The 19,104-nt window shown below is 36.8% G+C and overlaps 1 protein-coding gene across 1 annotated transcript in view; it reads right to left on the reverse strand.

Annotated features, from left to right (window-relative positions):
* The window catches only part of tsnare1 (T-SNARE Domain Containing 1), a 201,540-nt gene that overhangs the window by 62,832 nt on the left and 119,604 nt on the right, over positions 1-19,104 (reverse strand). The window contains exons 9-10 of the mRNA XM_042490496.2: positions 10,570-10,642; positions 458-540 (exon numbers count right to left, since the gene is read on the reverse strand). Of these exons, the coding sequence (XP_042346430.1) occupies positions 458-540; positions 10,570-10,642 (156 nt within the window). The remainder of the gene's footprint in view (positions 1-457; positions 541-10,569; positions 10,643-19,104) is intronic.

Raw genomic sequence — 19,104 nt, forward strand, 5'->3', positions numbered from 1 at the left:
ATTTCTGAGTGCAGTTGTTTCCCATTAATACATTTTCCTCTCTACGTCAATACACTTGTAGGAAAAAAAGTTAATTTATAACCATTATCTCTGTAGAAGTAAGACTTGGAATTGGAATCACATATGTGGTTTTGTGTTATTATAAGACTCCAGGCAAGTATTTTATGTTATTTTTTTTTTTTTTTTTTTTTTTGTCTCTACATACAATTAATCTAACTGAAGGCAAAAGCCAGTAAAGTATGACATGAAATTACATCATCTCTGTTATTATGCTAGTGGGGGATGTGATAAAGCTGTGTAATCTAGTTAGCAAAGTCCCTGTTTGCATGGCTGATCAAGCTAAGCTTCTTGTGACTGCATTACAATGCGAAAGCTCAGTCAAGTACACAAAATTAAAACAGATCAAAGTGAATGCCATAGTGTGGAGGGCGCCACAGCACGGGGCGGTTCACTGTACCTGGTATTGGTTGGCCTTCGCAAGCTCCTGATTGGCTGATTCCACGTTGGATGATGTAGTCTGGATGTAATCTTCGATGCTGTCTGAGGACACAAAGAGCAGATTGATTTTTAATGGGTCATTAAAATAAAGTGCTGTGATGTGGTCAGGTGGCCACACAATGTGTTGTCACAGCAGTTGATTTCAGTTAATGCTTAAACTGTGTGACTCACACGTTGTCATTTAACACACTACAAAAAGTACAGGCTAATTTGTTCATTTAATCATTTTGGCAAAGTAAACACAAAAATCCACTTTCATTTAATTAGTATAAAAAACTCCACCAAACCTTTTTTTTGTATTGGTTCACTGTATTGGGATTGGATGAATTATTGTAGCTAAGGTTAGAGTAAGGTTTGGTTTATTAAACTTAAAAAAAAAATAAAATAAAAAAAAAAGTTTGGGGGTTCTCCATTGTTTCAGTATTGTATAGAAAAAATGCCAAAAATAAAGATCTTATTGCCAAGTGAGCTTCCATGATGCAGCATGGCCAAGTTTGTTTTAGAGAAAAAAAAGTAGTGTACATTTAATGCATATTTAAAAAGTAATAACATAGCTTTCATAACTAAGCACTGGTTTGACGAGGATAAGCACCTAGATGGTTTTGGTGCAGGCAAATCACAGTGTAGATTATGAAACAATCAAAGTAATGCAAAGATTTTCTGTAGTATTATATTTTTAAGTATCATTAGTCTTCTTAGGGCATTAAGAGGTTCTGGACATTTAAAATGCTTTTCCTATCCAAATTCCAGTAGTCGCATTTAATGTTTGCATCTGCATTTTTGCATTGAGGAATTTACTAAACAGTGACATCAGCAAAAATACCAGATAAATTAACATAACATCTAAACTAACTTCCACTAGCTCTGCATTTATACTTTTAACATTCAGTCAAGAAGCAATATGAAGGATTACAAGGTGAAGCATTCTCAATTTAGACAAAAATAGATGACTTGAATCCCAATTTTTCATGGGAAAAAAATGTAAAAAGGAAGACTGCATACTCTGTTATTGTATACAGCAAACAGAACAGCACATTCTCTACTCTTTGTGTCCTACCTTGCTGAATCATCTTGGACCGACTTTTATTCATCATTACTTGGCATGCAGCCTTGACAGCAGCTTATGTGACAGCCCACCAACTGTCGGTGTTACCAAGGACTACTGGTCTAATAGTTAAAACTGTTAAAGCAGCAGGGCCTCTTTTAAAAGCCATCAATACACTGAAGTTAATGGGATGAGACAGAACACGTTTAATGAACTGGTAGTCCAAAATATTTGGTATCACCACATAATTACCCACATATATTTACAACTGGCTAATAACAGTGAGAGTGCTATTGATTGTTTTTGGTAATGTGAGACTGAGAAGGCAACAGCCAATTCAGAGATATGGATACAGACTCAGTGTTCCATGTTGTGATGGCCTCTGATAATTACAGCACCACTTGAGCATGTTCAAATTACCCTTTGAACTCAAAAAGAGCAGGAGGTTAGGTAAAGGAACCGAGCTCAGTGACTAACTGAATTTACTCCTTTAGAGAGTTGAAGAAGGAGGAGGGACATGTTTAGACTCACCAGCTGAAGATCAGAATAAGGTTGACTCCCTAGACTGATTTATTCATTTTGTTTTGGTAAAAAAAAAAAAAAAAAAAAAAAGAAGGTATTTCACTTTAAACTTAAATCTTGTTTTTGCTATGCAAGTTACAATTAGAGCACATTTAAACTGCCAAGATGACAAAATATCTGCAAAACTAATGGCACTCCCATCAGCTGCAGCTGGTATAGTGGTGATTAGCATGCAAACATGGCGGACATGGTAGACATTATACCCAAAAGCATGTTAGCATTGTCCTAGTGACTATGCTATCATGCTGACATTAGCATTTAGGTTAAAGCATCACTGTGCCGAAGTGGAGCATTATAAATCCACCAAACGCTGTAGACCCTTTTGAGAGCATTAGCAGCTATTATACATAGCAACATCCAGCAAATTAATTCATTGGTAAACTGGGTTATGGATACAGCTTTAATTTACCCAAACTATTTTAAACCATTTTTTTAAAAAGGCTGTTATATAAAAGGCAGTTATTTCAGGTAGACTCTTGACTCTAGATTTTCTTTTCAGAATATTCCAGCCCATTCTCTGGATTCTCTAATCCAACCATGTGCTTTTTTTAACATCCTGGAATTGATAGTGACATCAACAGCAGATGCAGAGGGATATCTAGAACGGGATATGTTGACCCAGATGTCCACTGACAAAGATGTCAATATGTGAAAACAACCACTACACAGAGGTGTAGTGCTAGTTGATGAGGTGAGTGTGCCACTAGGTAGATGGGTTACTGATAGATTACCGAAGAGGGAGTGGGTATACTTTCCGATATATTTCAATGGCTTTTTGGCTGGCATACTGTAAATGCCCAGAAAAAGACGTGGGCATACCCTGTACAACTGCGTATATCCTCCACAATACCACTGCCCATACCCAAAATCAAATACTATGTTTTCTCATGCCCCTCTGCATGTGGTGTTGATGCCACAGGCACCCTGTAGTATGTCAATGAGATGCACTTTGCTTTCAACTAACTGATGTTGTAAGGAAAAAAAAGTCCATGTAAGGCTGGAAGGAAGGCTGTTCGATGGATCAAAGAAAAAAGGACGTTTACTCAGGAGACCACTGTTCGCTCAAAGGCGATGTAATTACACATGATGTAATTACTTCACATGACATTATTGTCATGTAACAAACAATCAGTGTTCTAAAACAATAACATTTGTTGCCTAAACCCTTCACCCTGACCACTGCACAACATCAACACTGTTTTAATGCATTTTAGTTGTTTGTCACATCAACATTCACCAAGAGATCCCACCTTCTAGACCAATTTATTCAAACATTCCAAATACCAAAATACCCAATAATATAATACCCAATAAACACAGATCTGTAATACATAATAGTATCCAATAGTAACAAGCCCCCAGCATGTCCAATACCAGAATATTTTAATCATCTTGTAAAACAAAAAAGAATGCACTCTTTGATGTGTTCAAATAAATACATTTTTAAACACCTCCGCCTGCAGAACCAACCTTGTTGATTGCATATCTCAACTTGCGGGCTTTAAAATAGTATGTCCTTAGCCAGCATGAATAGGCCATAAAAGCACTAATCCTTCCTTCTTGAGCCTATTCATTTCTTTGTATTACCTGCTGCTTTTGCAACAAACGCCTCCACGGCACAATCACATATTATTCATATCCGCCACTACACTAAGAAAGCCTTCCAAAAAGGCCAAAGGCAATTTCAGTGCATCTCTTTTTAATGGGGAGAGGTCCATTATTGCAAGGCTGTGTAATGATCAGATTGGACTTCTGCTGTGGTATAATGTCGTGAACTCTGCAGTCTTCCACAGAGTGCTCTCCTCTCTCCCTCTGTTCACCCATTTGGGTGGGAGCACGCTGTGTTCCTCTACCTTCCATGTCTAGAATACCATATCAGTAGTCTTTCACATGCAAATGGAAAAAAAAAAATGTCTGACAAACTCAGTGCAGCTCATGCATGTCTTATTATGATGAACTAGCAGGAGATGTGGCAGAATTCACAAATAGAGTGAAGAACCAAGTGTGATGGAAGCAGGTGTTAAATGTCTTCTATATCTGTCTGGGGAACATGTGGAATGTGTTGAAGTGCACAGCATTACCTTTTCTTTTTTACTTTTTATTTCATTTACGAATCCAAACTCCTTGTGCAGTAGTTTGCTGAGCAATTAATTTGGTGCTTTGTTAATTAATGGTATGCCCAAAAGGCTCAGTTTTTGTTATGATGACCCGGAAAACTCAATGTAGTGAAATATTACAAAAAACACGCACATAAACTTAACCAAAGCAAAATCATCTTCATCTACTTGACAACACACTGCAGCATTCAGAAGAAAAAACAAACAAACAAAAAAAAACATTGGGTGAATAGTTTTTTTTGTCACTTATTTCTACTGCATTCTGCATTTGCTTGTGTCTTCTGTATTTTGTTGTCTTTTTTATGATAATCCAAAAAAAAAGAAAGAAAGACTTTTTCCATCTAAAAAATAGTGGCATCAGGAAAAAAAAAACAACTGGCATTTAATGGTTAAATTCTGAAAGTGTAATGGATTTTTGATGTTCATGATTAGGACTAATGTTGGATAAAAAAATTAAGTCAATTAATGTAGAAAATAATATTAATGGATAATATTTTTTTAAAGCTTGATTTTTAAAAGCACATTTTATGCACACAGTGACACAATTGTGTGAAAAAAAAGTATATATAATGTGAAAAAAATGGAATGGAATGTGTAACATGTTCCTGGTATGCAGAAACATACAATGCCAACATTTTCTCAATGCTGATGGCCTGCAATTATGCTCCAAGAAGTGCAGCAATGCTCCAGCAAAGGCAAAAAGAAAGACGACCGCAAACAAATTAACATGGATGTGAGCAAATTCAGGTTTTGCAAATGATATTAAAAGGGGATAAAAAGTATCGCAATGCATGCCTTTTTTTCATTTGTAAGTAATGTTATTTGACCATTTTCACTTACATTAAAAAGAAAAGTGTTGTACTGGAAATAACATGTAGTAAAAACAACTGGATATAGCACAAATCATCAAAGGCGATGTGGACAATTGCAAATCCACTTAATAATTCTCAGAACTATGTATTTTGCCAAAAAGGACCTTGTAATTTTTATAGATGTGAACTTGAAACATAAACTCACCCCGGATCATAAAGGTAGAAGTCCTTGTGCGCGGCTCTCTGTGGGTAACACTTTCAAGCAGGTTGCAAATCTCAGTTATCAGCGATCTAACAGCAGTCCTGCTCTTAACGGCTGATGAAAAACACCTGCCGTAGTGTGACATCATTGATTCGGGCTTGGCTAGAGGCATGACATACTTGAAAGCTTGAGAGCAGTATAGCTATGATGTTATTTTTTTATTTGCTATGTGTGACTTATCTTGCACTTGCCCAGATTTCAATTTGCAATAAATGAATGTGAGAAGCCCACTTACTGGTGGTTTATGTTTTAGGCTTTTACAATCGAACACACACACAAAAAAATTCAAATATGACTCTTAATAATTTGTTTTGAGAGCATTGGCCTTAAGACTCTCTTACTGGGAGGCACAAAACACTTTAGTCATTGTGAAGACTTCTAATGGTCTTGGATTTATCTTTTGTTGTGAATTAATTATTTACTGTGTGCTACTGTTTCTATATGGTTCACTAAAATGTTACCAGTTTAAAAACAAAATACTAAAATAAAGTAAAAAGCACTTTGGGAAAGAAGAAAAACACTACTTCTCCATTACGTGCATCATTCATGGCTCTAAATGTGAGCCATAATAATTAAGAATAGTGCATTTGAGAAAAAAAAAAAAAGACGGAAAAGAATACAGGTATCCCATTCTTGTCCAATTGTGGTGAGGCAGTCTGAGTCAGCCTGACTCTAAAGGGTATGTAAAGGGCATCTACATTAGCCTGATTGAAGGAGGCAGACAAAAGGACACTCTGCAACAAAAAGGCAGCAATTAGCAAAAGTTATTGCACCCCATTCCTTCCAAAAAAAAAAAAACTTCATCTCTCTCTCTCTCTCTCTCTCTCTCTCTTGCTCTCTCTCCGTCTTTCTCTCTCTGACACACACACACACACACACACACACACACACACACACACACAGTAAAACGAACAGCATTGCTCTTTGCTTTTGTCTTCCTCTTTATGGGAGACAATATGTTTTGTAGCCCAACTTTCACCCATAATAGCCTTTGATTGTGGACACATGGGTCTTTACAGGTCAGCCAAATCATCATTTTTTTCATTTAGGATTCATAACACTGTAGATGAGCCTTGTGTGTTCAACATGGGTCGAGGGCTTTCTGAAGAGACACTTATTTTCAAAGCTAGCATTATATGATATTCAATTGCTAGTTATCATCACAGGTGCTATGCTCACCTTTTCAACTCCAGTGCCCTAAGGTGGGTTAGTGCCATTTAGGGCTGAGTGATATAGCTTTCAAAAAATATCATGATATTTTTAGCCTATATCACGATGCACAAAATATATCTTGATCGTTTGAAATCTCATCTAAATTACTGTAAACTACTAAAATGAAAAACTATTAAAGGAACTACAGTTACACATAAAGTAGCTACTGCCAAAAAATTAAATCACATGAACTGCTGTTACAATAAAGTTTGATAAAATACAGTTTTAATTTTAAATAAAGTAAAGTATAAAGTTAAAGTACTGTTATGTTAAAGTTAAATAATTAATTGTTATGATTAAATAATTCAAAGCTGAACCTGCGGTGCTTTTACTTTGAAGGACCCGGCTCGTCTTGGACCTGGTGTGTTGATGTTTTTAGTGTGGACTTGACGCTCCCAGTCAACAGTTGGATGTCAGCCGTAGCAAAAAGTTTAACTGTAAATGCAGTTTGAGGATTCATCCTCTGCAAGCTGGAAAAAAACTTACAGCTCTGCAGTTCATATATCAATAGTATTTTTATGATATATTGAAGCAATGTCTTGTTCGTATTTAAAGTTTTGGGGGTACTATTAGGAGCTACACAACATTCATAAAATTAAAGTTTAAGTCTGGAGATAATGCATGCTTTTTATAGTCACTCAACACCACTAACACTGACCAAAACAATAACTGATGTCTATATCTCATTTCTCTGTCCTTTAGACCTCCACTGTTTCCCAAAAGTATGAAAAACATATCAATAAGCCACACTGTTGCACTGGGTAATATGTTCCTTTACTAAGATGAACATTTTTGCCAAACGTATACCCAATCCAATATGATATCAAATATCATTCACAGCTTCTTACTTCTTACATCTTACTTTACAAACATATTTATACAACACTTTTAAAAAGTACAAAACATTTCAAAATTAATTGTCAGTGAAAAGACCTGCGACAAATCTATACTTTGTCTTGATAGAGCTTGTTTTTCTCCATTCATTAAGCTTTCTCCAAGTAACAAGATAAGCCAAAATATCTGTTTTTACCCTTTTAAAGTGAATATAGCACAGATCCCAGTAAAAAAGTATGAGAGAAAACAAAATGGAACTAATTTTCTACAGTTCTGGTCAACATTATTGGCCTTTGGGTTATTTGTATAACATGCACGTTGCATCTTCAAAAATAAATGGAAATGTACTTACTTTTTATCATCTGAATATTTCAATAAGATGTCTAGAGGTATTTAACAAAAACAAACAACAAAACAGTCTTTTTGAAGTTAGGGCAACTTACTTGTATAACTTTGCAATATTAACTACACCTTTACCTAGACTTTATTTGCACAGCCTTTGGCAATAAGATCTGCCACCAAATGTTTCTGGCAGGTTTAGTTTTTAGATTAGTTTTTGCCATTCTTCTCTCCCAGCTGTCATGGACAATTGCTGTCCTTTTGTGTTTTTGAATGTGCATTTTGGGTCTTTATCATGCCCGGGGGCCCATCATCTTTGAACCAAACACTGGGTAGCACAGATTTGCTCAAAAATGCCTCAGTAATCCTCTGATTTCATGATTCCTTTAATACAGAATAGGCCTCCAGTACCAGAGGCAGCAAAGCAGGCCTTTGACTTTATGATTCCTGTTCTGCATTAACAAAGAGCTCTTTGTTGGTTTCATCTGTCCACAGAAAATGTGCCCAAAAGGCTTTGCCTCGGAAGGTTTTGACAAACATTTTTGTTTTACGTCTTTCATTCAGCAGTGGCCGTGGCTCATGAAACTGTTCTTGGGTTAGTGTGAGGCTCATGGTAAACCATTGCAGATCACTCTAGGTAAGCCATTAGCTCTTTGGATGCTTTATCTGGTGTTTTATCCACAGTTGGCATCAACCTTTGATGACTTCTCCCATTGATTTTTCTTTTCCACATGTCCCAAGAGAGTCTTGACACTTCCACAAGAAGCAAACTTCTTAATAATGTTGCACCCTGTTAAAACAGGGATACCAACGTCTTCAGAGATGGCCATGTGCCCTTTAGGATTCTTGTGTTTGGTGAACATAACACTTCTGATACTTTCAGAAAGCTCATGACTTCACCATTGTGAATACAAGGAACAGAGAATAAATTGACCTTTTTAGGCATTAACGGCATCTTTCATTGGCTAATTAAAGTCACATAAGCATTTTTTTTTTTTTAAATCCTTAGAACTGTTTCAGTACATAACTTTATTTCAGGAGATATTGTGGATTATGTACTTATATTATATATATATTAGTGCTGGGCCGTTAACGGCGTTAACGTGCTGCGTTAACACGGGATTCTTATATAAACTATTCACTAAGTTGGGTCTATACAGTGAGCAAGGCACCAATTTCACTGTAGCGCGGATGTATACCTGGTCGAATTACGCGGAGGGGGCGTGAACAAGGCGGAAGCTGGTCTGCCTGAGTGACTGGAGTGATTGGCTCAAGCCGTGTCACAAAGCTGCTGACTGTTAATGGTCTTCTTCATGACCTCTAATGTAGGCCCACAGTTCAGTTAGGGTCATGTTATCAGAGGCTGCGCCCTCTGCTGTTCATTCCAGTAAGCAGGAAAAAGCTTTTTCCACATGGAGACAGAACCTGTGTTCCTAAATGTCTGTGTTTAACAAAATAAAAAAAAAAGTTAAACACCAAAGTAAATCTTATGGAATATTATTTTTCTTTACCAAATATTATAGTAGAACAGCTTTCTCAAGCAGTTTGTGATGCATTTTCATCATTTAGATAGATAGATATTATTTTGAATGTCTGGCAAAATTCAAATCTATAATTTTAATCTAGATTAATCTAGATTAACTACAGGATTGCAGTGAGATTAATCTAGATTAAAAAAATTAATCTATGCCCAGCACTAATATATATATATATATATATATATATATATATATATATATATATATATATATATATATATATATATATATATATAGACTTATATATTTTCTGCAATCACACATATAGCCCATAACAAAACTAGTACTACTTTTGTTGCCTGTGGCGAGGCATTTTCTCTCTTTTTTTTTTACCTGCTACACGAACTTTGTCTTTATCATCTTCATTGTGTGCATATTAGTTTTGCTCAGTGACAATGCAATTGGTTATGCAAAGTTTGGTAATGTAAGCTATATTAACTGGCATGAATTAATTAACTGGATTATTTTAACATCAGCACAGCACTCCTACTTAACTCCTACTTGCTTTTTTACTTTGAATTCCAGCCATTATGTCTTATAAACATATAAAACCCTGAATTAGCTTTTGGAATGATCTTTTTTAGGAAACGTTAAGTATAAATTTGAATTCATCCTGCAAGTTGCTTTCAGGTTAAAAGTTAAATAAGCCTCCCAGTTATTTATTTAACTAAGCAAGCCGAAAAAAAACAAAATGTAAATGAACTATCATTCAGTAACTCTAGCTACTGCTCAAAGTGTTGTGCTGCACCACACAGCTAAAGACAATCACCTCAATTTGGAGAGTCATCTTCCCTATCAGACCTTTGACTTTTACTCAGAGCTGATCTACAACCCCATCAAAACAACATTTTTCAGGTATGTCTCTTTGTCTGCGTGGTCGTTTGACTTAAACAAGCATTAACCAATTCCCTGGTGAATGTTGGTGATGGAGCTAGACATAGCTGATGGCAGATTTGTGACCCAGCAGCAAAGCCTCTATATCTGCCCTATATCTGTGTGCTACGTCTAGTTGTTTTGGCCAAGTCTAAATCACTGCAGGGTGTGGAGAGCCGTTTACAGATATCAGGGTGTCTAAATGGATTTTCTCTAACAGTCCACTGTTTGTTTAAACCCAGAGCACTTTGCTTCTCATCAAAGAATCTTAACAGCGTGGCAAGCGAGGTGGAGGTTACAAAGTTTGTTTTTGCACAGCAGAATTTTCAGGCTCAAGTTATTAATCAAGCACATCAAATTAAAAACATGACCACAAAGGTTATCTCCGCTAATTGAGTCGAGGACAACAAAGTGAGGAACATTCAAGCTCACACTAACCGCACACACAAAGTCTTACCTATGGCGTCGCCTTGTTCGTGGACCATGCTGGCCAGATCCTTCATGATTTGGCTGACATCAAGCATGTCTCTCTGTAGAGGAAACACACAGCACATACTAATGTTACACCTCCCTTTCCCTCGTTGTTTCTCATATTATCAGTCACTGGCACTTATTGGCTGAGAACACATAACAGATACAGGAAACCCCAAATCACATTAATCAACCCAATCACCAGAAAAAAGATGTTGGCATTTTGTTTCTGCAAATCACAAATACGTCACATTTGCATGTTATTATGTGGATACATTGACACCTTTCACTAGTTTAATGCACCAAAGTGACAGTTCGAGCGCAACCGCTCTTCATCAGACTATATTTAAAAAAAATAATACAACAGAGCATCAAATAAGTGAAAATAAAATGAAATAAAATACAAAGTGTCTGACATAAATTAAAATACAAAGTGTCTGAAATAAAATACAAATTGTCTAGTAATAATAATGTTTAAAAGTAACTAGTAAATAAGAATGTAAAAAGTCAAAGTAAAAAAAAAAAAAAATCTTGCACATGGAGTTTAAAAATGTAAGTTAACATAAGTACAGTACTATTGCAAAACATATACTTCAGTTTTCTTTCCTGCATAAGTGGGAGGAGCTGATGGCCACAGGTGGAAAAGACCTTCTAATATTCTTTGGTGCTCCTCGGTGGTCTCAGTCTATGGCTGAAGGTGCTCTGATAGGACTCCAACGTGACATGCAGGGATGAGAGATGTTTTCCATTGTACCTAGCAGTTTTCTAAGCATCCTCCTCTCTGATACGTCCACTAAAGACTCCAGTTCCACCCCCAGGGAAGAACCACCTTTCCTGATGAGCTTATTGAGTCTGTTAGCATTAGTGGCCTCCAGCCTGCTGCCCCAGCACACTTCAGCCCCAATGAAAAATTAGAGAGTTAACCTTTGCTGTTTTGCTTAAAAATACCAAAGGTTCTGGTCTGCTCGGTGTTAGTGACATCTGCAAGATTCCCCTTAGAAACATCAAATTAAACTACAGTGGATTTTGATTGCTATTTGATGTTTAACACAACTTAACATGCTTGGCACAAGACCTCAGATGAGCGACTATATGCATGGATTTGTAAGAAAATGAAATTCCAAATCAAGGTCGCTGCCCCTCGAGGAAAGAAAAAAGCAGTTCAAAGTTTTTGTTCAATTACTTCCCTGTCAGGGAACAGAGCAAACTAGTGCAGCTATGGTTGACCGCAGCTAATTCTCCGCAGTCCCTGAGCTTTGAATCTGCTCTCAGTGTTTCAGCTCAAAGCAATATGAAAGCTTATAAAACCTCTGTCTATCTCCTGCTCACAGGTCCCCCCTCTCCTCCATTATGGCTCCGTGCAATCACAGCTGCGTTTGTGTAGCCTAACCCACTGGGCCATCCATCACAGGTGGCAGAGATTGCTGTGGAAACTGGCAGCCATCCTGCCACTTGGCAAAACCCATTTGAATGGAGCCAAAATGGCCCCTGGCAAACCTTGTAATGCTAAAGACTTTTTTTTTTTTTTTTTTTTTGTATTTATCTTTGGGCAACCCTGTCTATCACGCTGTAATAGAATAACAAATTTATTTTACCTGGCAAAGTGTTGGGCAATCAGGCCTCATTTCATCATAATGACATGAACAGTGTGTAACCAATTTAGCAAATAGTGTGTGGAAGTGAATAGGCAGCGAGGGAGACGCACACAGGGAGGAGGCAGTGATGTGATGGGTTGGGACCCCTGCCTGGGGGCTGAGTGGGTGGCCAGGCTCCAGGCCAACACTGTGCCCTTTTCCATATTTCATGGGCTTTAAATTCTGCTCATCTAGCAGCCACTGGATACTGGCACTGGGCTGGGAACCAGGGCCGCAGATTTTTCTATTATATTTCCAACAACAGGTTTCCTATGGGGAGATTTTCTTATCACCCAGAGCAAGTCTATCAGCACTGCTCGGAGATAGTTTCTGCTTCAGTTCCTGTGTGGACCTGATCAGGTGCAGGGGACGGTAGTCCAGAGCTAGGGTTGCTTTGACATATTTAGTTTGGTTCACTTGGCCTGGACTTAAAGAAAAAAAAAAAAAAAAGAGTACAGTGGCCTGTGAGTTCAGTCTGTTTGGTCTTCACTGATGATGCGTCCCGAATCCACACTCCATACTAATCCTGAGCCTGAAGATTGTTGAAGATTATTGAAAAGTGACAAAATGATGTCACTCACACTGTATGCATAATAATCCCGATTGATTTTTGAGAGTGCTGTTGATGGATGTATTTTCCCACAATGCATTGCCCAAATGAGCAGCGGAACATCTCAATGCAGGAAAAACTAAAATAAATTGAGGACAACAAACAAAAGCAACCAATCTTAAATCCAATCTAATATTATTTATACGGCACATCTCTGACAGGCAACTCAAAATGCTTTGTGTAAGCATAAACATATCAAACTTATAAAACAGAAAATAAGACAATTCAGAAAACAAAACAAAAACAAACAATTAAATGAGATCTAAAGGGTTTAAGAAGCATAAAAGTACAACAATGTTACATCTCTAAGTGACCTTGGGTAAAACAGTGGCAAACAGAGATGTTTTGAGCCTTGTTTGAAAAGAACAAATCTTAGGGAGTACAGGAGGCGTGTTCCAGATCTTTGGTCCATTAATCCTTTGAAACTTTAGCAAATTGTCTCGGATTCCTTTCAAAAGCATGGGGAAACAGTAATGAGCAACAGCCATGAGAAATAGCTTGGAATAAGTAAAAAATCAGTAAAAAAGTTATCAAAATGATCAGAAAATCTATCTCACAAATAGGATTTAAGCAAGTTAAGGCTGCGGCTGAAAGTCCCTCCTAGTTTCCAAGTCTGTCCAGTAATGTCTTACAGTGAATAGTGTCAAACACAACACTGAGATCCAGCAGTAACGAGACAGAGACTTAGTCATTGTCTGTATTTAAAAAGTCATTCAGGGCTTTTTATAAGCGCTGTCTCAGTGCTTTGATATTGTCGTAATCCACACTGAAGAGCATCAAAACAATTATGTGCAAAGTAGGACATGAAAAATCTATTTGTATAGCAACAGGTCAATAAAACATTTTTTTTTATTGAGATCAAAAGAGAATGTTGATCTCAGCAAGACTGACCTGGTTAAATATGGGTTTAAAAAAAATACATTACAAAAAAAAGAAAAATCTATTTTCCCAGAAATAGTTTGAAATGGGCCTATCATTTTACATTATTGAGGTGTCTAAATAAAACTAACACATTAAAGACAGTTTTCTTTCTGTTTGTGAAGCAGTCCAACGTGTGATGGATGTCTGATGTGACGTTTATCATATTACTTCTTGTATAAAGCAGTTATGTTGAGCTGATTGAATTCTAACTGGTAAAACAGTATACTAGGACAGTCAGGTGGAACATTGTGTGTAGAATTAATATGTAGTAGCCTATAGATGTGAGATACATAGAAACAGCATACTTAACAATAATTTGTTGCTGAAATACACTTGTGTTCAAAGAATAATTCATGCTAGATTAAAAACTGTGCAATTTGCAGTTTTTTAACCTTTTTCAAATGTAATAAGCTGCAGATTCCTATGTATCTTGTTAAAAATATATAATGAAATATAACTATATTAATTACTTCATCAAATTATTGTAACCCATTACGTTTGATTACTTTTACAACAAAAGTTTGAAACTGGGCAATAAAGCTGAAGAATGTCCGTAAAAAGGCATCCCTGCATGGTGAAAAGATGCAAAGCAACAAAATAAATGTTATGTTCTACTTAACTATAATTGTACTAATTACAATATAATTTAATGTTTTAATAAAACTCCCCAACACTGGCTATATATGCCTTCAAAAAAACCAACTCATCTCTATTATAGTTTCCATTTTCATTTCCTTTTTTATTATTGTCAGTAGCAATCTATGTAAATATTATATGGTCACTCTACATTAACTATGAAAACTATAAATATACTTTTTCATTAGGTATTTAATATTAAATGAACACTTTCTTATTTTTGTCTGGTATACTTGTCATATTCATCTATTAAACGATGATTATGACATGTTAACTTCTCACTTTACAATGGAAAACTTTACAGTCACACATATTATCACAGTTGGTTGTTACTGTGGATCATAACTGCTTAGGATATTGCTTCCTTCACAGTTGAGAAAAAAAAAAAAGTTAGTTCGAAAAACTGTGGTAGTTTGGCTTTTGAAATTATACTAATGCCACAAATGTATTACCAAAAAATCCTGTGGTAGTCCACTTTGCCTTCTCATGGAAAACAAAACCACACCATCAGTCAGTCTGCTTGGAAATGAAGCGAGACCACCTTTTTCACGGGTGGTTTTTGGTGCGTCTGTTTGATCCAAGTTCAAATAACAGCTTTCATTTCAGCCTAAATGAACCGACCCTAATGGTTAAACGCACCACAGTTTGTTTGAATTGTACCAAAGTGGTAGGTGTGAAAGCACTCTAGGAGGTCTGTTAATTATTCTTCCATAAGGCACTAAGTTCTCTAAAAGCCAAAACAAAGCATGCTATTATATTTGTATTCCCAGGAAAGAAAAGTAAGTCCTTTAAGATAGGGTAGGGAATACTGTTGATTTACTATTTCCAGCTCCTGTCATAGACAATTTACAGTGTGGGTGTTTTTGACCAAAGTCACACATCTTGGTAACTAATGCCACATCACACTGTACACACTGTACAAGCAGAAGTGGGGAAACCATTAACATCAGCCCCATAGCTGACATTCTGAGCTGGAGACAGGACAGGAGTCAAAAAAAAAGTACAAAGTGTCAACAAAATGGTTAAAAAATGGCTGTAACACCAATGTTACCTTTAAATATAATGTAATGTCAATACCATACACTGCACAAAATAACAAACCTAGCCACAAGACATCACCAGTTAGTTTTGGACTCCTATTGAAACATTTAGTTTGGCATTGAGTTTGGCCCGCTTTGCTTGGATTTTTGAAACAAAAAGTTATCATATGTGGACAAGAAAGTGGCATTAACCCTATCACTAGCTGCCAGCTTGGTTAGCACTGTGCATTTACAACAGTGGTTAACTGTGATAATCCTAATGCTAATTTCCACTAGCCAAAACAGGTATAAAACCATTAAGGTAAAATGTACTTACTGCAAAAAAACTGAACATTTGATTCCTTGTGTTAGACTTTTAGAACAACCAAACACTGACCAAGACTTTTTTTTTTAGGTGACCAAAGCATTACCATTAAGTTTCATGAACTGAAACCCTTAATTTTGCTAAACTTTAAGCCATAATAAGAGTAACTATACCCCCGACTTTTGGTTGGGCACTTCCACTCTGGAGTGTGGAAAAAGTCTCAAAAATAGGCATGGCCAATTGTGCCGCCTCTTGATCTCTTGATCTGCAGCACCTCCCTGTCTCCTGTATATATATATATATATATATATATATATATATATATATATATATATATATATATATGCCTCCTGTATATATACTGAGAAGATAACTATAAGTTTGCCTGAATGAACCTTAGCATACATTTAATCAGGAGGACTTTCATTATGTTTCTACTGTCAACTTGAAATTTTCCTGTCAGCTGTTTTTCTAGTTGGAATTGTTTTGCCCTCTTTAACCCCTTTCACCTGCTCTCATCCTATCCAGAGTCTAGAACGAGCCAATCAAAAGCCCACTACTCTTCACATCCAGATCCTCAGCACCCTCTTAATTGCATCACCACTATGTAGTCTATGTAGGTTCCCTTTCCTACTACGGCTTCAGCATCCTCTGTAAATACATGACATGATGGGGTTTAATTTTCTAATATGCACATGTAAATACATATTTTTTTCCACTCTAAGTCTCTCCTGATTGAAAATGTACAGCACTCCAAGAAATTCTCTTTTGCTTCTCTCCTGCAGCACATCATGTTTTCATCATAGTCAAGGAAATTGGCAAGGAAACATGTAGACGTGAGGGGCCTTTCTTTATGGCTGGTTCTGAATGTGCAGCAGTTCCAAGGGGCAAAGCTCTACAGCTGACCCTGACCTCCCCTATCTGTGAGGGACACATGCAAAAAATTAACTCCCTGCACAGGGGACAATAAAGAGTCACAGAACTTTTGCTGCGTTCCAAAAATCGTTACGAGCCAATCTCGTCCTCAGTTGCGACGCTCACCTCTACTGGTCCTCTGACGCCTCCTGTCAATCCTGCTGCTATTGTTATTGTGTGTGACTGATGAAAAGAACATACTCCGAGGGGTCTGTATATTTTCATGAGACTGAAATGTCAGTCTGCGATTCAGACATCTGTTCCATCTGACACTGAGGCCACTGCAGAGACAGCAAAAACACAATTAAACTTGAGGCCAAGATAAAAAATATATAAATAAATAACAAAACAAGCCTGGCGGCAGCGTCTGATTGGCACCTCAGTCACCAGCGCTGCATGCCTCGCATTTCTCCAGTCATAAGGATCTGTCTGATACGAGCTGATATGAGCACTTGTGGGAGAGACTGCAGCTCCATTCAAAGCTTTGCAACCTGCAGATCTTCTGATAGAGGTTGAGCAAAAAAGGGAAAAGTAACTCTTCTTGCCTCTTATTTTCACATAGTACTAATTATCCACAAAGATCAGTTGCACACTTTTGATTTCTAGCAAAAACATAGACAGAAAAAAATTAGCAGCTTAACAAAACATGGCCAAAGTTAGCAAGAAATTTGCAAAAAGTTACAAGAAAAGTACCTGAAAACTATGTTGATGATAACAATAATAATAGTAATAATGATAATAATAATAATAATAATAATAATAATAATAATAATAATAATAATAATAATAATAATACCTAAAACATGTTTTATTATTATTATTATTATTGGCATAGTTTTTCCACCATGAAAATCTTAACTAATTTTCAGGACATTTATGTCCCCTCTTACCAATTTCATGCAATTTTTGGGACATTTTTTTGCTCACTGCTTTTCCCCCCATTTTTTTTCCAAAAGAAATCAAACCAGTTTGCTCATTTCTCAAAGGGTAAATGAGCATCTCCTGTGTGATTACTTTAATCTGCTTGTGTCTTGAAAACATACTTTATTCGAAGTCAAATTTGCTGGGCACAGTTTGATACTTTACAAGGTATCAGCACAATGGAGGTGATTTACAATCCAATATATGACAGCGAGCAGCGGGGATTAGAGAAAGTGCCACATACAGTGCATGATTCTCCCAGCAAGGGTTTCATGCAAAGACTGCAGTTTACAGAGGCCAGCAGCATCTATGTATTCAGTCTTACACTGCAGAAAGGTGATGAGACAAATATCTGTGCATGGAGGACTCCTCTTGTGCCTGCAGAGGGAAGTATGGCACAGCACAGCCTCCTATCAGCCTCTTTAAGGTGAAGCGGCTCCAGTAATAAGAGCTGATTAAGTATGCGAGTCAGCCACAAGGAGGGGGAAAGCGCTGATAGACAGCACGACCCCGAAGAGGCGTCTGGGAGATTTAAGGCGTTTTCACACCTTGTTCGTTTGGAGAAGTTACTTGGAACTCTGAAGTGCTCTCTCCCACTTAGTTTCCTTCTTTTGGCCAAATGAGAGCACAGCAATCAGAGCGAGACCTCGCAGAGAGAAAAGTCTCTCAGTACATTCCCAAACCAAATTGACACCTCCTCTGGACTGTGAACGTGATCTGACTGTGATCAAACTACAGAAAGGGCTTGTCAGCGTACGCCGCCTGTTCATGTGACTGTATTCATTCATAGAAAATAAGAGTGACGAAAGCTGTGCGACAAATCAGACAGGGTTTCTCAAGCCTCTCAAGTCTGTGACCCTGTTTCCTTTTCTAATGAATACGCCACAGTGTTTAATGTATAATTTGTATTTCAGGTATACTGAAGTATGGTATACTTGACATTTAATTAAAATCAATTAAAATGTAATTATATTATAATATATCAAGCAAATATTAGCATCAATACTCAAGTGACTCACTAGGAGATCTCAACTCTATGGCTGAGAAACTAAAAATGTTTTGAGTGTTTACAATCGACATTTAACACTTTTCTGCCTCATATTTAAGATATTATTTAAGTATGAAGTCAACATTTGTTTTATACTGATATATCAGTATCGATATTCCTAAATAAGGAATGAGATGGGATTATAGTGGAGCATCCCATTGATTTTACACATAATGCTCATGTGACCAGTTATAGGAATTACTGGATGTTGCCATTTCATTTGATGACCCCTACTGATGATTGCAAAAATTATTAATTCTACACTCAAATTAGTTGTAATGCCACTGACCAGCTCAGCTTGCCTCCTGAACATCCCACAAAAAAACAAAAATCTGGCTGATTTGATGCAGTGAAAGACACCTGGCTATTTATTATAGAGTTCAAAATATTTTTGGTACAAAACATATTTAACTATTCAGGTCATGTGACTGCCTGCCAACATTGTAAATTCACTCATCATTTGTATCAAAATTCAAAATGTAATCCTACGTG

This window comes from Plectropomus leopardus, chromosome 11 (assembly GCF_026936395.1).
Source record: "Plectropomus leopardus strain MGB_pleo_1.0 chromosome 11, ASM2693639v1, whole genome shotgun sequence".
In the NCBI taxonomy this organism is placed as follows: domain Eukaryota; kingdom Metazoa; phylum Chordata; class Actinopteri; order Perciformes; family Serranidae; genus Plectropomus; species Plectropomus leopardus.